The following is a 22,184-nucleotide window of genomic DNA, read 5'->3' as shown; positions in this document are numbered from 1 at the left end:
AAAATACTTATACATTAGAAATACCCTATACGCATACTTTAAAAATTGTTGGTTTCCAAGATTCAAATACATCATAACATAACATACGTACCAGAATTGCTATCAGATCAGAGGAACCAATTTTAACCACGGACCTTACTCATTTTAGTAAATCGACTAAGTTAACAGTTTTGAATTATTACTCTCTGTGGATATCTCGTTCGAGTTTCAAGTTGAACCCCACCCTCCGCTAAACTAGCTCAACTCCTCTTTGCAACTCTCCTTTCGGCGTTAGCAGTGGTCAAGGTGGGACGTGTTCCAAATGTTCACTAGTGTCTAGTTAGGAACCTATTTTTTGCACAAGTTGTTGTAATTTTTCAGTTTTAATATCTTCGTTTTTGCCCTTCAGAGCAGTTTTTTCGTAATATTAATTAACATCGTGACTTCGAGTTTTCTAAGTGTTCTCAAGTGATGTGAAAATAACAACCCACCATTTTACTTACAGATCGACCCTGCTACATAAAATAATCTGGTATTACTTGAAACATCGTGTAATATTTACGACCTTACACAATGTGAGTATTTAATTCGTATTACATACCTTCTGTATTTTGTGTTATTTTCTTAATATTTGTTATTTGAAAATTATTTTATACACATTGATTTGATTTCTAAGGACATTTTCAGTCTCTTGATATTTTATGTCTAATTTGATGCTTTATTACTTGAATACGCACTTTTTTAGTGGAGCTTCCGTGCAATTTACTAGTTGCATTGTTAATCTGAAGCATTTATAAATGAAAGCCACGCCATTTTGTGGCGAATCGAAAATATCGATCCACGCTAGCGTCTGCTGGTCGACGCATGCGTGGCGAAAGCATTCTCGCAGTGCCGCATTTCAAAATTAATCAATAACTTTCAATTATCTTACAGCTACGCCCAGTTTTCCATGTTTTATGAATTGATTGATCCCCTTCCGTTATTAATGTTGTAACTCGTAGCCCGTTGGTATCATGTGAAGTGTTCTGAATCAATCAATTAAATTATAATTTCACATTTTTGTCTATACCTAGGTCTAGCAGTAGTTGGAACAATAGCCGCGGCGGAAGCGGCGGTTCCAAATTCGGAGGAGAAAGGAAGTTCGGCAGTAGTAATGGATCTTCTCGATTCAGCAACGGGGGATCTAAGTTTGGTGGAGGTGGCGGTGGGGGCGGTGGTAGATTCGGTGGTTCTGGCGGTGGGTTTGGAGGCAAAAAAGATTTTACCGGTGGCCAGAACATGCGTCGTCCAAACTGGGATTCTATGTCGCTACAGCCATTTAACAAAGATTTCTACAACCCACATCCAACTGTTCTAAGCAGATCCCCCTATGAAGTCGAAGAATACAGAAGTAAACATGAGATCACTGTCAGTGGGGTTGAAGTCCCTAATTCTATTCAAAACTTTGATGAAGCCAACTTTCCTGATTACGTTAATCAAAGCATAAGCAACATGGGTTACAAAGACCCTACGCCTATCCAGGCTCAGGGATGGCCAATTGCTATGTCTGGAAAGAATTTAGTAGGTATTGCTCAGACAGGCTCAGGAAAGACCCTTGCCTATATTTTGCCTGCTATTGTTCACATTAACAACCAACCTCCTATCAGGCGCGGAGATGGGCCTATTGCCTTAGTATTAGCACCAACTAGAGAATTAGCTCAACAAATTCAGCAAGTTGCTTCTGACTTTGGCAATTCTGCCTATGTTCGTAACACTTGTGTATTTGGTGGTGCCCCTAAAAGAGAACAAGGCCGTGACTTGGAACGTGGAGTTGAAATTGTTATTGCTACACCTGGAAGGTTAATTGATTTCTTAGAAAAAGGTACCACAAACTTGCAGAGATGCACATATTTGGTACTTGATGAAGCTGATCGTATGTTGGACATGGGTTTTGAACCTCAAATCAGGAAAATCATTGAACAGATTCGTCCTGACAGACAGACTTTGATGTGGTCAGCAACATGGCCGAAAGAAGTGAGAAAGCTGGCTGAAGATTACCTTGGAGACTATCTACAAATTAACATTGGATCATTACAATTATCAGCAAATCACAACATCTTACAAATTGTTGATGTTTGTCAAGAACATGAAAAGGAAAACAAGTATGTATGACCACAATTTTTTTTTGCTTGATTTGATAGGTTATCCTTGTAAAATTCATGGTTCTTTTTTAATGATGATTGAATAATGTATGATAATGATTTGATTAGAATACTAAATTTTCCTCTAAGAAGATCTGATTGTTAAGAAACTGCTTCAATTTTGCTGAAATAGATTTTTATAGTCTAAAATATGGTTTCTTCACAGGTTAAATGTACTGTTACAAGAAATTGGACAGAGCCAAGAGCCTGGAGCAAAAACAATTATATTTGTAGAAACCAAGAGAAAAGTAGAAAATATCACTAGGAATATTAGACGATATGGATGGCCTGCAGTTTGCATGCATGGTGACAAAACACAGCAAGAGAGGGATGAAACATTATATCAATTCAAACAAGGCAGAGCTAGCATTCTAGTAGCAACTGATGTTGCTGCCAGAGGACTTGGTAAATATTTTTTAGGGAATTTTTAAAATTAATTTATCATAAATGAATGCTTATGTTTGTACCAATCATACATTTTATATAACTTGCATTTGTTTATACTTTCAGAGGCACTGGCGGAAAGTTATTGTGTTCTATCAGATTACTGCCTGAAATTAACGGGCAAGTCACTGCACTGGATTTGTAGATGACAGTTTGTCTTAAGCAGTTCAGATGTTTAGAGAATGCAATAACTCGTCATTTTTACGGTGCCTCATAAGTGCCTTTCACTGTGATGGGACCCGAGGCCGGAAAAGCTTGATGGTATGTCCGTCTTAAGTCAAAACGGACGGATACACTTGAGAGTGTGGAAAACCTGGTGATGCACTTGTAGTATAAAATATGATTACCGAGACTTAGATTCTCCGATGTGCATTGTTGAAAAACTTGACCACAGTTGAAATGTTATCGGCAGGAGGTCAAGGGTTTTCTATTTCGGCCAAATGGAGTTTTGGAGGGGGCAATATCTGTAATACAAACCTTTTGAACTGAAGTAAACTTAACATCAATGCCCTTAATAAGACTCCTGGGTTCTGAGTGAGAGGCAAATATTGAATTGTATTTGGTACATATCTGTGTAACTCATTCATGTAAGTAATACAGCTATGAGTTACCATAACATTACACAGATTTTGAAGGTTAACTTTGCTACTATTGGACTTCTTTGTTCTGTTATAAATTACTGTTCTTAAGCTTGTTATTTACAATTCCATAATATTATGTATGTTATTGAGTAATTTATTTTTGCAGATGTGGATGGAATTAAATATGTTATAAACTTTGATTATCCTAATTCATCTGAAGATTATATTCACCGAATTGGGAGAACAGGACGATCCAAATCAAAAGGCACATCCTATGCCTTTTTTACACCATCCAACTCGCGTCAAGCTAAAGACCTTGTGTCTGTCCTTCAAGAAGCCAACCAGGTGAGGTTTTTTTTTATTTCATAAATTATAGGATTCATTTCCTCATACCTTTGGCATGGGTACGTTTCTACATAGCGTAACATGAATGCGAGTATGAGGTAAATTAAGACAGCTACATGCCTTCGGTGTTCACACAATGTTGTCTGAATCCCATCCTCAGATGCTGTAACATGATCTGTTGCATTATCAATTTATTTAACATTTTGTTTGTACAATTTTGTAATATGTAACAAATTTTCAGGTTGTAAATCCGCAACTACAGACCATGGCCGACCGTTGTGGCGGTGGAGGTGGTGGCTGGAATAGAAACCGATACGGCGGTGGACGTGGAGGCGGTGGTTCATTCAAACGTGGAAGCAATTTCGGCAGGGGCAATGGCGGTGGCGGCGGCGGCAGTGGAGGCCACAAGAGATTCAATAATGACTATTAATTTATCAGTACAAATTTATTAATTAGTAGCAAATCCTCATACGAGTACTTGTGTGAAATTTAGTATTAAGGCGTGTAGAAATGCTGATTGGTTGATATTGCAGTTTGTGGTTAAATGACAGGCTAGATTAATAATTTAATTGAATATTGTCTACTACCAAGCATCTTAAACATTTTTTGTTTACACTGTGATATTTTTTTTGTCTGTGATTCTACAGAGGATTAGCTGATAGCTAATTTAGTGCTACTAAGACAGTACTAGCAGTATGTCTTGTGGAGGACTTGCTCTAGACTATTTATTTATTTTAAATAATAATTTCATGTTTCAACAGAAGTGAGGTTTCATCACTTGTGCTCGTCATTCCATGCCCCTTTCCGATAACATGTAATAATAATAATCAAATAAAATAATGTATTGAATAAGAAAAAACCTCTTTATTTTCGAAAAAAAACCGCTACCAACCTATGTCCATTTTGTACTAAATTAGCCTAACTTCACATTTAGGCGCACGAGTTCTATAAACGTGACCGGTGACGCAAAGGCCACGTGCGTCCGTGTTATCAATTATCACGGTTTCGCTGCCTGATAGCTACGCACGCTTGGAGCGAATTAAACAAGGTGCCTGCTTTCGCGTCTCTAACGGCGAAAGTCAAGTCCAGGGTTTCAGATGTTGATCATACGACGATCATTGATTTAAAAGGAATTGCTATCCTAGCGAGGATTCACTATCTAACATTCAATAAGTAAGATCTAGTTATCTGTTGCGGTAGATAGTATGAAGCCAAGTTCAAGTAGTATATTCGAGTGCTCATTGCAGTTGCACTGATTCCAGTTTACACTGGGTTGGTTTTTCTTTTTCTCAACAGTGAGCACTGAGCAAAGGTTTCCACACTATAAAGGTGCGGCCTCATGCAGCTGCTCGACGCTCATTTGCAGCCACAAAGGTCATGTGACCCCACTTCAATTTCCCCGCAACTCGAATCGATGTCACGTGAAAACGAAAATACTGAGCTTTGTTGCTGGGAAAGTGGGAAAAGATCGAGAGTGACATAAGTCGACATAGGTGTGGGGCTGCAACGGTTTATAAATTATTTAAGTTAATACCTGTAAATAATTAAATCAAACATAAGGCTCCTATTACTTTTATCACTGCCACGGGGTATGAATGAGGTTAGGACATCAGCAACTTAGGGTCGCGTCGTGACCAGATTTATCACAGCAAACAAGCGACGAGCGGCTGCATGAGGCCGCACCGTTATTGGAGTCAGCGGATGGACGGCGACACCGACGGAGGGTCCTGCCGCGGCGGCGCTCCGGTCAGCCTAGGCAGCGATGGTGGGATGATTTTGAATGGGCCCATACGGAGACCCAGCCAGCAGTTGGCTAGTAGTCCAGTCAAAATAAACAAAATAAAGTCATAACTTAGCCAAAATTCGCATAGAGCTGAAAATTGGCAGAGACGTTAAATACATCATTATAAAGAAAATATCAAAAGTCCCCATCGATCCCACTTCTGCAAAAAAAAATATTCAAGGTCAAACATGCAAAATTAAGGTTTTTTCCATTTTTCTCCAAAACGGTAAGTTTTATCGTAAAATAATACAGACAAAAGTTGTAGATCATACAATTCTCTACAAAAATGGTTCAGTCACTTTTTCTCTTAAGACTCACCATTCGTGAGATATCGCGGTTTTAATCATTAGAAAATTCATATTTTACATAATATGCACTAAAATGCAGCCTGTACGCGTCATCGGACGTTCAATATAAATGAAAATAAGAAATTATTGGTTTGTGTTATACACAATATAAAACTTGTTTAAATTGAATGAATATTTTAAAATAATAGACTATACAGTCAGTCCCTAATTCCCTTCGTCGGTAACGTGAGCAGACTTGCTTTTTGGTAATATTTTCGATTTTAATTTGTGCTGTTAAATAATTTTAACAAAATGTCAGAAGTTTGTTTCATTTGTGATAAACCTTTGGAAGAAAGTGAAGTTGTTGTTGTGGATTTATTATTGAAACAGCAATAGAAAAATCGAAAAGTTCAAATACAACTGTCGTTGTTGGGGAAGATGTTGATTTGTTGATATTATTGACTGCACGGACTCCAAATGATAAAATTATTTACTTTTTGAAACCTGGGAAAGCTCAAGTACAATCAACAATATATTCATCACAAAGTCTGACTGCATATCCGAAATGTCAAGCTCATATTTTATTTTTACATGCAATAACTGGTTGCGATACTACATCAGCAATTTTTAAAAGAGGTAAAATAGCAGTATTTAAATTGTTCGAAAAACGTAATGATTTAATTGATTGCGCAGAAGTATTTACAACGATTGACTCTACTCCTCACGACATTGTTACAAATGGAATTCGTTTTCTTCTTGCAATGTATGGTGCTCCAAAAAAAATTGATTCCATAGACAAATATAGATATTTGAGGTTTATAAAATCTGCATGGAACAATAAAACAGTACAGTTGTCTTGTCTGCCTCCAACATCTGCTTCTGCCTTCCAACACTTGTATCGTGTGTATTATCAAGTTCAAGTGTGGCTAGGCAATGAGCTGGACCCAGAAGGATGGGGTTGGAAATTAATAGACAATTATTTGGAACCAATTCAAACTCTACTCCCGCCTGCTCCAGAAAAACTGCTTAATACTATTTTTTGTAAATGTAAGACGGATTGTAGTAAAAACTGTGGCTGTCAAAAAGTGGGATTATTTTGTTCGCCAGTATGCATCAATTGTCAAGGTCAGACTTGCTCCAATATTGAAAAAAAACACGTCAGATGAAAATATTTCTGATATTAATGAAGAGACAATTGATGCATCTCTTTTCTTAGAACAGCGAACAGAAATTCTGCAAGAAGAAGAAAATGAAGACGAAGAAATAATATTCGACGTAGAATTAGACAATTATCTAATATAATACTTAACATTGAGAAGATCACTTGCAATATTACCATTTTTTCAATCAATAGGATACAATCTGATCAAATTTTCTTTATTAAAATAGATCGTGGACTATACCTACTGGGGAAACCACGTTAAAAAAAATGCGCCGAGTACATTACCCCATAGGTGGTGCGGAAATTTGTGCATATTACGTAAAATATGCATTTATGTAAAATATTAATGATTAAAACCGCAATATCTCACGAATGGTGAGTCGTAAGAGAAAAAGTGACTGAACCATTTTTGTAGAGAATTGTATGATCTACAACTTTTGTCTGTATTATTTTACGATAAAACTTACCGTTTTGGAGAAAAATGGAAAAAACCTTAATTTTGCATGTTTGACCTTGAATATTTTTTTTTGCAGAAGTGGGATCGAAGGGGACTTTTGATATTTTCTTTATAATTATGTATTTAACGTCTCCGCCAATTTTCAGCTCTATGCGAATTTTGGCTAAGTCAAATGTCTATTTTGACTGGACTATAGATATAAAAGCGCACGGTACAGAGTGACGCCTTTTTAGAACATTTTTTTTACATGGCTACTTCTCAGATGTCAATATTCTTTAATCAAAGTTGACAGATGTAGTACTCATTAGAGTCATTAATTTCATTGGTTATTTCGGAAGTTGTCACATGTATTCATTTATGACGCAAGATTGCAATTTTCCTTTTGACCTGCTGCAATAATAGACTTAAATTACGGTTACTTGGAATTTATTAAATAAAAATTGTTAAGCACGTCAACTACTGAAGTTAAAAGATCAGTATGAAATAATATTCAGTGCGGTCGCCTAATTTTCTTTAAAGTTACCACATTTATTAAGCTGGTTAATATTAATATGGCTTTAAATATAGTAACAAAACTTTTGATACGGAGGAGTGCACGGAGACTGTAAGTACAATACTACTTATTTAAGTATGTCTTCTCGGTCTGCGTGTTTTTAAGGTTATCTTTTTATTTACTTTCAGAGTGTTAGATTGCTCTCACCAACATCTCTCAGAAGTGACTTCTTTCAACATTATCAAAACTATCAGTGTTCCGTATTCAACAAGCAGTCTGAAACAAAATTTATTCACATTAAAGTTTAAACCACATTTGCAAAGGTTTTTTGCAACCGTTCCAGCACAGAAGGGTGATATAGCTAACTATCGTAATGAAAACAACATTACAGTGATTGGAGAAGATATTCCTGATCCTTACACAGAGATAGACCAGAGCAAATTTCCTGAATATGTCAAATCATTTCTTAAAGACCAGGGTTTTTCTAAACCAACTGTGATACAGTCTCAAGGATGGCCTATTGCAATGAGTGGACAAAATTTTGTGGGTATTGCACAAACTGGCACTGGAAAGACATTGGCTTATTTACTACCAGCTGTAGTGCATATTAAAGAGAAAAAGGCAAGAAAGGGTCGTGGTCCCATAGTATTAGTTCTAGCACCAACTAGAGAACTTGCTCGTCAGATTGAACAGGTTGCCAAAGATTTTGAAAGGGCTTTAAATATTCGTTGTCTTTGTATATATGGAGGAGCTAGTCGGTCAGTACAAGCACAAAAACTTAATGAAGGAGTTGATATACTAATTGCTACTCCAGGCAGATTAAATGACTTCATTGTCAGTAAAACAACATCTCTGCATCGGACCACATATGTTGTATTAGATGAAGCAGACAGGATGTTGGACATGGGATTTGAACCTCAAATTCGGCAAGCTTTGGAGGGTGTGCCACTTGAAAGGCAGATATTGATGTTCTCTGCCACATGGCCTAAGGAGGTCAGACACTTAGCTAAAGACTACTTGGGAGAGTTTGTCCAAGTGAATGTAGGGTCGACAGAGCTCTCAGCAAACCATAACATAACACAACGTATCCACATTTGTGACCAGGATGATAAAATGAACCTGTAAGTAAAGTATTCATCCAATGTGCAAAATGATTTTGTTGCTGTAATAAATAATGTATCTGCTATCTACATAAGACATATATTTACAGGTTTAAATCTATCATACATGATATATCTGGTGAGGGATTTGGCAAAATGTTAATATTTACTAATACCAAGAGGTTTGTCGACACCTTAGCTTTGACACTGAGGCAAAATGGCTGGCCCGCGGATGGCATTCATGGTGATAAAACACAGTTGCAAAGAGACAGAATTATTGGGAAATTTAAACATGGCCAGACCAATATCTTAGTTGCTACTGATGTTGCTGCCAGAGGTTTGGGTAAGTCCCTTATACATCATAATTATTCTCATTTAATATAACATGGTCCAAAATGAGCTACAAACTAACATCTAATGCAGTCCATGTCTGTCTTATTCTGTTAATTACTTAAACACATCAAACAAAACTAAATGTATTTTTAAACCATTTAAAAAATTATTATGATTTTTTTTGCAGATGTTGATGGTGTAACACATGTGATTAACTATGATTTTCCGAACACATCTGAGGACTATATACATAGGATAGGCCGCACTGGACGACATGACAAAAAAGGTGTCTCACATACTATACTTACTGAGGAGAATGCAAGACAAGCAAAGAGTTTGATTGAGGTTCTTAAGGAGGCCAATCAGGTACCTATATTTTTGTTAAAATAGTGATTAACTCAAGGACTACTAATGGGTGTAGATGTAATTTTATATTCAGGTAGTATGTTAAATAGATTTTCACACATAGGTCTTTGCACACTGATATTTATTCTACAGTAATATTATAAAGAGGAAAGATTTGATTATGAGGACCGGTTTCGAAAATTCTTTCACTATTAGAATGCTTAATTATCCCATAATATTCAAATCTCAGGAACTACTGGTCGATTTGAAAATTTGTCTTTGTTAGATAGTATCTTCACTGAGGAAGGCTATAATTAATCAGTAATAAAAAATCTTATAAGTATGGGCCGAAATCGGATGGACTCCAAAAAGTAATCCGATTTGAAAAATTTCTTACTTATATCTTCTAAGCACGCGGACGAAGTCGCGGGCAACAGCTAGTCTATCTATAATTTAAGAGTAATTTCTGAGGAATGTTATGTACTTTTTAAAATTTTGCGAAACGAATATTTTTACCTTACATTTACTTCTGAGAGGCTAATTCTAAATAAATTAATGAGGCATAAATCACGTATTTATCGGGATACCAGTTGCGTCAGATTTGGACTATCCTGATAAATACGCGTGAGTAAACTTATTGAATAATTACTTAAACTGCAGTTGTCTTAATGTATTATATTTTTTAGGATATTCCAAAGGAACTCAGTGATCTTGCACGTTCATACAACGAATTGAAAGATAAAGAAAGGCAAGCGAAATGGAAACCCAAGCCCTATGGCAAACAATATAACAGACAATATAACAACCAGTATGGCAGCCAATACAACAACCAGTACGACAACCAGTATGGCGGGAACAAGCGCTTTAACCGACACAGAAGTATCAGGAATAGATATGAGGATTATTAAATAGAATAATTGTTTTATTAGTGATCAGGATGTAGTATAAGTAGTTAATATAATTATGTTACTGCACTAATGGAATTTTATTTCAATTTTTATATTCAAGAGTAACAGATAGAACGAATCGGTATTGAGATCGTGTCGACGAAATAAAAATACATATTTACCTGTTACTTTGAAGTGTTATCTGATTATTTGCTTTTGTAACACCGTTCGTACATGCAATATTAAAAAAACAAAGTGTTATCATATACTTGTACATACAAACTACAGCAGGAGGATTTTTTAAACGCATGTCTCTAACGTAAAACAGGTCGTCAATTTCTTTGACTAGCAGACCATGTCAATAAGATCTTAACTTTCATTTAGCTAGTTTTAAGCGTAGCGTAATTGTACTAGGTTTGTGGGTAGAACAGTTTAATCATGTACAATGCAAGAGGATGGGATTTGGTGAAGTGTTTGAATTAAATGTTACCAGATTTGTAAAGATGTTGTACTTTTTTTGTACAAGCAATAATATCAATATAGACAAGCTGCTGTCTACATTGACCAAAAAGGTCAAAAATAAGAAACTCATATGATTAAAATATTATTTGGCTTGGTAACGTGTGGCTACTGCCAACCGTCTCCATAGATACGAATTGTCATTTTACAGCGTCATCGATACAACGATCTTCGTTATAAACTTTAGGTTGTTTAGTAACTGTTAGATATAGTTTTTAGTATTATGGTAAATTATAAAGCGTAGTTAGCCATGGCGCTAGCGTTGCCTGAACTTGATACGAGATCTGTTTTGGATGTCGTAGAGGAAAACTTTCGCAGATGTAACTTGGTTTGTTGAACTTTGGATATCTATTACTTCACGTCTAGGATGTGGTGTTTCTTTAGTACTAATAAAGATATAATAAGGTTGTTTAGAAACCTGTATCTAGTCGAAATAGTGGTCTGATCTTCATTTCTACTTCGATACTGTTGATTTTCTGGATAAATTTTAATGAACAAGTTCGTTTGTAACCCAGACATTGTGAACTGGTGAACCCTTCTGTAGGAATAAATGCTCTGCATGAATTTAACGTTATTTATTATTTTAGAAAGCTTATGCCATCCGCATGATATACATCGGCGAGCATACTTTAGCCAAAGAAGAAACAATCAAACATTTTAGTGAAACCATACATTTAGTGAATTCTACGTATTGTGAAATAAATGTGTACGGTTTCTTGTTGGTATACGACAGCTATTTTGTCCACATTATAGAGGTGAGCACTGGAAATCTTATTGATGGTAAACTTATTTTAACAACTTGGCTATTGTAGTGAAAGTACAATTTTATTTGAAAGTACAAATTGAAGAATCTTCAGAATTAAAATGTTAGTATTTTCTAATGGCTCCATTAAATGTAATAGATATTTTACAATGATAGTATTATTGTAGGGATCTGAAGATACAATTCACAGACATCTTAGATTTTTATTCGCTCGTGAAGCAAAATGGATTCAAGAAATGGAAAAACAGGACCAAGAAGCAAACGGAGACGGAGAAGCAGAAGGGCTCACCGTCATTTTGAATGAAGAAGAATCAGAGCAAACCCAGAGAAAAATATTCAAACGCTTGAAAACTGTGATGATTTATCATTCCGTTCGCACGGTACATATAGTGAATCTTCTTGATTTTTGCATTCACATTATTTTTTAAAACTTGCTTTTTTTTGAAGGACATTTTGTCTAGTACCTAGGTCCTCTTGTAATATTAACTTCACACTATAATTCGGCCTAATAAAACAATCCACACCTACTAAAGTAATATCGCTCTATCTGTCTGACTCATCCTACACGTATTTTGACCTAACTACAAGAGTCTTCTATCATTTTCCCGAAGCGTTAAGTTACGTTGGCGATACTGCTTCCCTGAATAAAGATTTCGTTTTTTATAGCTGCTATTCAGCAGCTGGCGTGCAGTCACAGCGCGACCTCCGTCCCTCATAGGCAAGCTGGATGTATATGGACCGCTTCAAGAGCACCTCGAACAACTGCGGATCTTTCTTAACAAAGTTACGAGAATATGTGCATTTGCGAAAGCTGATGAAAATGTAAGCTCTCTATCTGAATTTTTACTTATTTGAAACGCAGCATGAGGATAATCTCCTCTAGATTTCCTCTTCTATCAATTTACATTCACTATTTGAGCAGGAATATTCAGATAATATCATGTCTCAGTAGGTATAGAAGTTTCAATAGGATAGTATAGCATACTTAAAACATGTAAGCAAATCCATAGAACCCCTTTTACATTTCTTTTTAGAGTATAATGTTGACTATGAGAATAAACTAACTTGCAAGGCCTGGACATTTCTTTGCAGTTGCATTTCGAAGGGTTGCGTGTTATAGATCCTAAGATGGAAGCATTGCCCGAGGTGGCCCTGTTGGATTTCCTGCTACAATCCCCTCATATTCTAGATCTCCGTGAGACCATGAACTTACACAGGCGTGTCGATGACTATCTATACTTTTTCGGTAGGTATTTTATAATATTTTGTAATTTTTGGGGATTTACAGCAGCTGAAAATTTATGCCAACACAGCTTTGTGAATAAAGTTAGATAGTGTCACATGCTAGCTTATGTCTGCAGAATAGGAAGATTTGCAAACACATAATAGGTGTTGAAGCAGTGATTACAATTGAATAATCATAATTAGAGGTAGACGAGAAGTCGTCCACTAACTTACCTTACACAATTATGATAGCATCTATACAGTTTCCTTGCGTCGAAGGCCAGAATTCATGCATTTCGCGTTTTAAAATTGGTATAATTTTGAATGTTGATACCATGTTGCCTTAAGAAATTGATTCATTACTGACATCAACTATCTTTAAACTTATTATCTTTTGTTCTTTGCAGAGGAGGTATGGCCTTTACCTACTCATTTCACGCCTCGGCTTCTGTACAAGTTGAAGATTGACGACTCATTCGTGGAACCTCTGCCGATTATGCCATGGGATACCGTCAAGAAAGAAGGAGAAGATGAGGAAAAAGAAGAAGCACTAACTGGAAGTTCCTCAAGCGATTAAACTACGCTGGGTCACAATAGTTTAGCATTTTTTTGTCCATAGTTTATTGGTTATTGATTTCTAGTCATTTTTTGTATTTTGTAACCTACCTACTAATAAAAAATTCGACGACGTACCTATTACATAATATGCCTTGTCTGGAATACTTAGCATTGTCCTAACTGTATAAGCTACTCTATGAATGGTCTATTTGCATTAAGGTTTCACGTATTTTATTTAAATAAATACATTATTTTCAGATTGTTTTTTTCATTCTTGCACTATGCATCACACTCATAAATTCACCTAAAAATAGGTACTTCTGAATTAAAGATATTGGTTGTGTCTCTACGTACAATTCATGAAATACTTACACAACTTTCCGATATACATATATCTACCTAGTGTTTATCCAAACAGCAGTAACACGTGGAGGAGGCAACAGGGTGTTTAATGTTACTATAGTAATATCGATTTCTGTAAGATAGTAAACAACTCTACCGTGCTTAGTGTTTACTGCAGTTTGTAAAAATGGACAATCCAAAAAAGAAGAAAAAAAGCATCAAAAGATACACGAGAAAGACTATAGCTGGGATTAAACTACCACCTCTCGAGCCAATACCAGACAGTGATATCAAAACAATAGTGGATATAGATCCCGCTTTCTACACTTTGATCGATGGTCGTCCAATAAGAACGAACAAATCGATACATCAATACAAACATAATATCAAGAACGTGGCGTTAAACAGAACTCTCCATGGATTTTTAGTAGATGAAATTCTCAGGATTGACAAAGAAATAGAAACGGAACGAAATTGTTACGACGCCGCATATAAACACTTTGAAGAGTACCAGAACAGTTTTGACAAGTTTCTCGCTGACGATAATAATAAAACTATTGCTATAATGCAGAGGTCGGACGCTTTAGCAAAGGAACTAGCGAATCAAACGGAAGAATATAAGAAAGCAAACTATGAACTGGCTTCCCTTAAGTCGAAATTACAATATACTGATGAAACTTTGATGATTTTAGTATCTTTCCAAAATTTTCTCAATAAAGCTTCCCCTCTTTTATGGCAGGAGAGCAATAGCATTCAGTTAGACATAAAGCACCCAGACATTTTTACAACGGATTCAGATATATACAAGAAAATCGATATCGATTTAATAAGTCGGCGACTCAAAGAGCTACCTTCACCAAAACTTTATTTCAAGACTCCGGATCAACTGTTGACTATCTTTAGCTTGTTGGAAAAGCAAAATTTAAATTATTTATTGGTCGCAACGGAATTAAGTTCGGAGAAAAATAGGTTTCTGAGAACTGTTGAAACTATGAAACAGAAGCTTCGCCAAGAATTGGACTTCATACAAGAAAAGGTTAGTACCGATCGAACCTACATAATCTTTAAGTTTTATGCTTTCGGATAATAAACCACAAAAAGTGTATATTGTTCAACCTATTTTATGATATTTTTTCTTTTGCTTTCCGCATTGATCTCCGAACTGAGGCTCTGTTACCACCACGTTTTTAAATAATATTCTCATGATTGTGTAAGCGTGACAGCGCAGTGCATGGCGTAGAACGGTATCTCCTTTCGACACTATCAATAAAATTCGATTTGGTAGACCCTTTGGCCCCAAATCGTTTCAGAAAACAAAGGTTTTTACCTATGAAGATATTAGGACATCATTGCTCAATTTTTCACTCCCATAGAGAATTATAACTGATGTTTTATGTAAATTTTGTCTTATACTTTCAGAATAAAGAGATTCAAGATACAATAAGATGGAACGAGGACCGCGAAATGGAGACAAAGGAAGTTTTCTTCAAGATCTTAAAAGATAAAATTAAGGATTTAGTGTCGTCGGCAACCGTTTTACAGATTTTCAATTACGTAGACTTCGCCTATCAGCAGCTTATAGCTCCGAATGACGTTAAATTGACTTCCTTAGATATGGTTCAAGCCTTAGAAAGAGAATACGATAATCTATCGTTGTCCATATCGGCTTATGACTTAGATATGATAAAACAAATCGAGAAAGAAACTTATGAACATGGAAATAGGGAGGTCAAGCAAGCGAAAGAAGCATCCAAGCTTCTTAAAGATGTCGACAAATTGTCAAAACGGTTGAATCAATCTTATGAACCTACTAGACGTAAAATTTACGAATAAAGTTAAGAGTAGAATATAACATAAGTATATAATCAAAGTCAAGCAGATTAAGAGATACGGAAACACTCAGAATACATTTTTTTTTTATAAAGTTCTTTGACTATTTTAGTCAGTATTATGTTCTGGAAATACTACTTCAAAACTACTCAATTCTATTTCAGTAAATAGTTATAATAATCGATCACAAATACTTGAAGTGTTTCTTATTGGTAAGTACCTACAGGTCAAATCCTCCGATTGAATTGCACACAGAATTAAGAAGGTATGTATGTATGTAGGAACATAGACTACAGATAGTTCTATCAATTTCTGACATTAGACATTACGATAGCTTTTACTATTTTTATTTACGGTTTGTTTAACATTTTTAGATTTAAAACTCTTATATTTAATTGTACTTTAATACATTAATTACAATGCCGAACTGTCTTGTAAAAGAGCGCAAGCCGATGGTTCCTTTAAAAACGCTGGATATAATATTCAGGCGCCGCTATGTTCCCAATACCCAACATTATTTTGCTAATCGCAAACATGCCGTGGATAAGGAGATGAAGAAACCGATGAAACCATTTCGTGTACCAAGGTCTGAGAAACTGCTCTCGTACATAAAGTACAGTGATCGTAAGGAGAAAGTCGTCTCTAAGGCAAGATTAGCCCAACCACTGTTCTTAAAAGATAATCTAAGAATAGCGGCAACAAGGGATATTTCCAAAAGGCTTTATATAGAAGAACCCCCAGACGACATACGAGCAGTTGTAGAAATTCATCCTGAATTTTATACAGTCATTGAAGGCCGGCCGTTAAGATGCTTTGATGACATAAAAGTTTATTTAAATAATATTCGCTGCTATGCTATGTATCGCCAACAAATCGGTTACCGCCGAGATCTAATCCTCAAGATAGAGAAAAGCGATGTTGAAGAATCTGAGCACTATGAAAAAATAGTCGATAAACTTAAGCAACACATAAAGAATTTCCAAACATTTCTTACTGAAGATTATAAAAAGGCGTGTTTAAAAGTGGCAATAGCAGAGAAAGTTTATAATGACTTGGTTGCAAAAAACTCAGAGTTTCTTGGCTACGTTTCGTCCCTGACGATATTAAACAATATATTGTTTAAGTTAGATGCTATACGAGGAATATTGAAGACGTACAGAAGCTACTTGATGTTTGTTGCACCTCTGTCATGGAGACAACAAAATGACGAAACCCTAAGAGGCAGGGTTATGTCTATTCAGTTCGAAGCTGGTGAGTTTGCTACGGACAATGATTTAGTTGAATCACTAGACATTGAAAAAATGGTAGAGGTTGCTAAGATTGAACTGAGAAACCCTCTCCCTCCTTGTTTGTATTTTAATAACCCTGAACAGATGATTTATCTATTCCGAACGATGGAATTACAAAGTCGAGAGTATTTGATACAGCTGGCAAAAACTGATGGTCCTAATAGATCATTACGAGATCGAATTAAAAAACTTAAACTGGCGACACAACAAGAACTCGATTATTTCCAGTATTATATTGATAACATACACCACGAAATATCTAGAGAATCGTTTAATGAACAACACTTACAGGAAAAGTTTTTTAGGATCTTGAATGAACCATTCTATGACAGTATTGCCAGTCCTGCAACATTGAAACTGAAAATATGTATAGAATATGTATACGAACAGGTTTTTGGGAAGTGTGAAGAAGGTCACCATAGTCTTCAAGACCCATTAAAGATACTTGAAGTTATGTACGAGGAGTACAACTTACGCTTAGATGCTTTAGATTTCAAAATTGTTAATCAAGCACGAAATGACTTTTTTGCTCAAGATTTAAGAATGATGCAGAATGCGTACAAAGCTCAAAGAGAACTAAGAGCTTTTAGAGAAATGACAAATGCTATGAATAAAGCGTTTTTGCCACCAGCCAAATACACAAGACCAGTTATAAGGAAGTTTTTGGATAAAAAGAGTTTAAAAGCTCTCATGATAGCTGAAAAGAAGAAAAATGAAATGTTGAGTGGAGAACGTGCCAAACGTAAGAGATACAAACTATCTGCGGAAGAACGTGAGGGATTAATACTGTTTACAGAATGGTGCGATGGTCTGAATCCAGCGCCCTTTTTAAAGGACTATTATGAATATGCTAAGCCAATATTCGAAGGCACTGGGTCTATGACTTATGTAAGGGAGTATTAAATAAACATTTACAAGGGTTTGTATTTTCAATTCTTATTATTATTATTTGTATTCGGAATTGTTTATTGAACATTTTGTTTTATTACTTATAGAGAATTATAGATTGTTGAAAGGTAATTAAATCTTTATGTAATTTATTTGATGAGCGACTTTTATTTCACCCTACTTTCTTTTCGATCTAGTTGGTCATGCATATTTTACAAAACAACATTCTATGATTGATTGACATTTTCTTGATAATTTATATACAGTTATATAAATTTTAAAAAATGTATGAGGAAGATACTCATTCTGTTATTATTGACATACCAAAACCTAGAAACTTATTTGAAGAGTCTTCAAGTTATATAAAGCAAAAGGTAATTAAACAAGTTCCTAAAAGTCAATCAAGTAAAAAACAGATTGATGCCAATTTTTCATTGCCGGACATAAAACCCTTATCCATAGCCAATTTCAAGAAAGAAGGTGTCCTATTACCTTACATGTTATATTCAAGGAAACAAGAAAAAGATAAAGTAAAACGACGTTGTAAACTAGGGTTCCGTGAACAGTACAAGGCTGACTACGCTGACCTACAGAAGCGACTTTACACGGAGGACCCAGCTGATGACGTCCATGCCGTAACAGACTTTGATCCAGGATTTTTCAAATGTGTGAATGGCACCTTTTTATCAAGCTACGTGGCTCCTTTTAAGTCTTTAAAATATTTATTCAACAGTCAGCTGGGGTGGAGACAAGAAGTCGGTTATAGACATGACTGTATGTTAAATATGGACATCAACTTTAAAAATGAACAGGAAATATACAATTTAAGTGTTAAGAAGTATATGGAACAGGTTAAGTACTTCGATGAATTTGTCTCAGATGACTATCGAAAGTCTATGACATGTCTTAGTAAATGGGATGAGGTTAAATTAGCACTTTATAAACAAAACTTTGATCTTCAATGTATGGCAACAAAGATCTTTAACATATCATCTAGCATAGTAGGGCTAGATTACAGGTATGGTCTACAGCAAAAATATGGCCGATTTTTATACTATCTTTCACCACCGAGCTGGCGGTTTAAAAACCGAAACTTTGCTCGGTCTATTGAAATAGAAGCAAGAGGATTTGATTTTGGGATTTCTAGCGAAGAAGATACATTTAACGTCATGTTTGAGAAACTAAAAAAGGAGTGCTATAGTGGACTTATAAAGCCAGTCCTGTTTTTTCATCATCCGGCTGATATAATGCAAATTTTTGATGGTATAGAACAGCAACATTTACATCATTTTACTCATGTAGTGGCGCTGGCCCCTCATTCAAAACACCTGAAGAAAGGGATCAAACTGTTCAAGGACATCATTGCTCTAGAAAGTGCTGGTATCTTAAATGTCATCAAGCAATTTAAAAACCTACTACAACTCAGTGAAGATCAACGATCGCAACTTGAAGCAAAATTTTTTAAAATAATTAATGGTCTTTTTTATGAGAGCGTTGGAGCACTAGATGTTTTAAAACTCAAAACGCATTTAGAATTTTGTTACGAAAAAGTATACAATGAAAAACCAATCAATATGGACATCGTTTCCACGGCTAAAGCATTAGAAGATGTTTACATGGATTATTCTAGGCGATTGGATGCTGTGACTGGTGATAAAATTCAAGCTGCCATGGCACAGTATGTAAAATCAGAAAAGAAGAAGTTTAGAAGAGCTAAAGTGGCGGCGAGGGAACTGCGGCAGTTCGAACGATTGGAACGAGCATTGCTTCGCGCCCATGCACCGATAGCTAGTAATGCATCCAGCTATAGGTATATTGTGAATCGAAGCTCCCAAAGAAAGTTATTTCCAAAACTTAAATACGATGGCAACACTCTGACTGAAGCTGAATTAGAATATTTGACCCTGTTTACTGACTGGACTGGCAAAGAGGACCCTGCACAATTTATACAGGGTTTACAAGAACATACATGATTTTAAAACGATGCAAAAATAAAATGCTTTTTGTTAATGAAAACAGTTTATTTACGGGGTTCAATATGAAAAACGTATATGTATCTCCATAAAACACAATACAATAATACGCAATGTATAGATATAATAAAACAAATATACTTCAATAACAAAATTTACATGCTCTACTCATAAAAATGTTTGGTTTCATGGTATTGACAAGTAACTACTTGGAATTTACATATTTACAAAGTGAGTACCTAACACAAAAATGGTAAAAGCTTCATTCAATACATATATCTTAACATTAAGTTATACTTCTATGAGTAAATAAATAAATAGGTACTAATTAAAACTATTAATAGACAAATGATGACAATACATTTTCTTCCGTAAGAAGTTTAAAGCTTTTTATCGACATTTCATGTTCGTTTTCTGGTTGGCTGATAAAACGGCGTTGTTAAACGATTTTACTGAAACATTATTCTCGTTGATTGCATGCAGGTTCTTGGTGTTTGCATTTCTTAAGCAAATTAACCTAAAAACAGTGATTACCGAAGTCATAAAATCAATTAATCGACCAGTATAAATGTGCACAAAAACTTGCAATAGAAAGACATACATATCTGCGTTGTTTATTTCGTATGATATAATTCCCTAAAGTATTTACAATATGTATGTACAAAACTTGAAGCCTTTCTAACATAAACTTAGTACAAGCCTCTTTATAAATTGTAAATAATGCCTATACGGACTAAGGTGGTGGCTACAATTGAAAGTAGAGCAAAGAATTATACAGATATATGGTAAGGAGGGGCTGGTTACACAACAGACGTTTAAAAATACACACTGATGCATAAAAAGACTGAGTGAAGAAGCTCCTTTATAAAGTACTTATGTAGTTAGGTACAATGACAAAGTAGGTTCTGATCAAAGGTACGAACTTTAGTATAGTTAACACTGTAAGTTATTACTCTACAAAAGGTAGTTTCACACATGATATAAAATATGACATTCAGAAGGATAAATCTAGTAAGTCCACAGACATGACTAATATATAAACTTGACACTTGACTATTATAAACCTCCAAATGTTCATCTCCTTATCACGCATTAAGGTTACTTAAATACTGTAACACTAATGGTCCCACATAATATTGTGTGAGCCACGTTTTGCAGACTATTAAAACAATCTAAAAATGTACACCTTCTCGTTAGATTTGCATATTTAGGCTTACCGCGGATTAGTGGCCTTGTAATAGCTGTAATATTATAATCAATGTAAATAAGCGAGCAGTGGTCATATTAATTGGACATTTCTAAAAGATTTAGTAAAGCACTACATTTATCTTCCACCTAGCTATTTTCAAAAGAAAATGACTAGTAGTTCATTTAATTTATAATATTCGTTTCCTTCAAAATGTTCAATATAACTTGAGCAACATGATGATGGAATATTTCATAAGACGTTATACATCTATAGTAAAACAATATTTGGTGTCTCTATCTCGGACGTTATAAAATCATCCATTCATGAGCATTTTAAATACTAAACGTTCACGAACTGTCCGTTGCTACCGCACAGCTGACTTGTCACAAACAGTTTGCACGCGGGTGTACAGTTTATCTGACTCGTTTCTTTTGTAACTTGGCTAATTTTCTTCTCTTGAGTATCATTTCGTAGAGCGCCTCCAGCCCCTCGTGCAGGCCCTCGCCGGTGATGGCGCAGGCGGGCTGCACGTGCCAGGCGTGCGCGTCGCGCGACCCGTGCGGCGACGACACCAGCTCGTGTAAACCTAACAACTTCTCCAGCTCGCGAGGCTCCTTCGCCCCGGGTAAGTCTTGCTTATTCGCTAATACAAGAATCGGCACACTGGCGTTATCAGGAGATTTCGCCGTCCGTATTAACTCCATTTTGGCTTCTTCCATTCGTTCTACATCGACGGAGTCTAGCACAAATATTATGCCATCCGTGCACCTTGTGTAGGATTTCCATAAAGGTCTTAGTTTTTCTTGGCCACCAACATCCCAAACGAGGAAATTCACTCCTTTAGATTTTCCAAGGGTTCCCTTGACTTTTTCACAATTGAAACCGATGGTAGGGACGGTGTTGAGGTACTGGTCGAACTTGAGTCTGTAGAGCGCGGTGGTCTTGCCGGCGGAGTCGAGACCCAGCATGACCACGTGCAGTGTGCCCTGCGCGGTGGGCAGCGCGTCGAGCAGGCTCGAGTTCTTGCCCATGTTAGCACCCATACTTCGTTGCCGCGCGGCAGTTATCTCACACTGTCTTTCGAGCGCATCATCACGAGGTGTTGGTAAGTTCTCTGAAATTTGAAACGGAAAATTTATTAGAAGCAGGAAACATACAATATGAAATAAAAACTACCTACAAAAAATATCAACCTCAGCAGATGACCTTAGATCTGATTCTATTTTTGTAGCG

General features: G+C 35.9%; 7 protein-coding genes across 9 annotated transcripts in view; 6 read left to right on the top strand and 1 right to left on the bottom strand.

Annotated features, from left to right (window-relative positions):
* The first annotated feature begins 196 nt into the window (after nucleotides 1-196).
* On the top strand, nucleotides 197-4,388 carry LOC113496465 (ATP-dependent RNA helicase p62-like). Of its 2 annotated transcripts, none has more exons than XR_003400817.1 (6): nucleotides 197-285; nucleotides 485-554; nucleotides 1,053-2,120; nucleotides 2,326-2,564; nucleotides 2,670-3,190; nucleotides 3,351-3,420. XR_003400817.1 is itself a non-coding variant. In XM_026875706.1 (6 exons), coding segments are annotated over exons 2-6 (1,677 nt in total). In that variant the 5' UTR covers nucleotides 201-285; nucleotides 485-552; the 3' UTR covers nucleotides 3,960-4,388. The 2 variants fall into 2 exon arrangements, 1 of the variants encoding a protein (XP_026731507.1); XM_026875706.1 differs by lacking the exon at nucleotides 2,670-3,190 and adding an exon at nucleotides 3,771-4,388 and having other exon boundaries at nucleotides 201-285; nucleotides 3,351-3,529.
* A 3,134-nt stretch (nucleotides 4,389-7,522) lies between these two features.
* Nucleotides 7,523-10,463, top strand: LOC113496474 (ATP-dependent RNA helicase dbp2-like). The gene is made up of 5 exons (XM_026875718.1): nucleotides 7,523-7,822; nucleotides 7,900-8,832; nucleotides 8,922-9,154; nucleotides 9,332-9,510; nucleotides 10,176-10,463. The coding sequence occupies exons 1-5, from the start codon at nucleotides 7,770-7,772 to the stop codon at nucleotides 10,395-10,397; spliced, it is 1,620 nt and encodes a 539-aa protein (XP_026731519.1). The 5' UTR covers nucleotides 7,523-7,769; the 3' UTR covers nucleotides 10,398-10,463.
* A 92-nt stretch (nucleotides 10,464-10,555) lies between these two features.
* On the top strand, nucleotides 10,556-13,592 carry LOC113496504. Its single transcript, XM_026875744.1, has 6 exons — nucleotides 10,556-11,223; nucleotides 11,483-11,650; nucleotides 11,826-12,038; nucleotides 12,325-12,480; nucleotides 12,751-12,904; nucleotides 13,290-13,592. Exons 1-6 carry the CDS (start codon nucleotides 11,146-11,148, stop codon nucleotides 13,457-13,459), a joined length of 939 nt encoding a protein of 312 aa, XP_026731545.1. The 5' UTR covers nucleotides 10,556-11,145; the 3' UTR covers nucleotides 13,460-13,592.
* A 137-nt stretch (nucleotides 13,593-13,729) lies between these two features.
* LOC113496493 lies at nucleotides 13,730-15,974 on the top strand. The gene is made up of 2 exons (XM_026875734.1): nucleotides 13,730-14,818; nucleotides 15,202-15,974. The coding sequence occupies exons 1-2, from the start codon at nucleotides 13,970-13,972 to the stop codon at nucleotides 15,613-15,615; spliced, it is 1,263 nt and encodes a 420-aa protein (XP_026731535.1). The 5' UTR covers nucleotides 13,730-13,969; the 3' UTR covers nucleotides 15,616-15,974.
* A 6-nt stretch (nucleotides 15,975-15,980) lies between these two features.
* On the top strand, nucleotides 15,981-17,946 carry LOC113496450. Its single transcript, XM_026875679.1, has one exon. The coding sequence runs from the start codon at nucleotides 16,032-16,034 to the stop codon at nucleotides 17,802-17,804; it is 1,773 nt and encodes a 590-aa protein (XP_026731480.1). The 5' UTR covers nucleotides 15,981-16,031; the 3' UTR covers nucleotides 17,805-17,946.
* A 53-nt stretch (nucleotides 17,947-17,999) lies between these two features.
* LOC113496460 lies at nucleotides 18,000-19,812 on the top strand. Its single transcript, XM_026875692.1, has one exon. It carries the CDS (start codon nucleotides 18,074-18,076, stop codon nucleotides 19,760-19,762), a length of 1,689 nt encoding a protein of 562 aa, XP_026731493.1. The 5' UTR covers nucleotides 18,000-18,073; the 3' UTR covers nucleotides 19,763-19,812.
* The window catches only part of LOC113496513 (ADP-ribosylation factor-like protein 4C), a 42,325-nt gene continuing 39,936 nt past the window's right edge, over nucleotides 19,796-22,184 (bottom strand). For both annotated transcript variants that reach the window (XM_026875755.1, XM_026875763.1), the window contains one exon: nucleotides 19,796-22,065. In XM_026875755.1, the coding sequence (XP_026731556.1) occupies nucleotides 21,365-21,994 (630 nt within the window). In that variant the 5' untranslated portion in view covers nucleotides 21,995-22,065 and the 3' untranslated portion in view covers nucleotides 19,796-21,364. The remainder of the gene's footprint in view (nucleotides 22,066-22,184) is intronic.

The sequence above is a fragment of the Trichoplusia ni genome, chromosome 1 (genome assembly GCF_003590095.1).
Source record: "Trichoplusia ni isolate ovarian cell line Hi5 chromosome 1, tn1, whole genome shotgun sequence".
NCBI lineage: Eukaryota > Metazoa > Arthropoda > Insecta > Lepidoptera > Noctuidae > Trichoplusia > Trichoplusia ni.
This window is presented reverse-complemented; position numbering and strand designations above follow the sequence as displayed.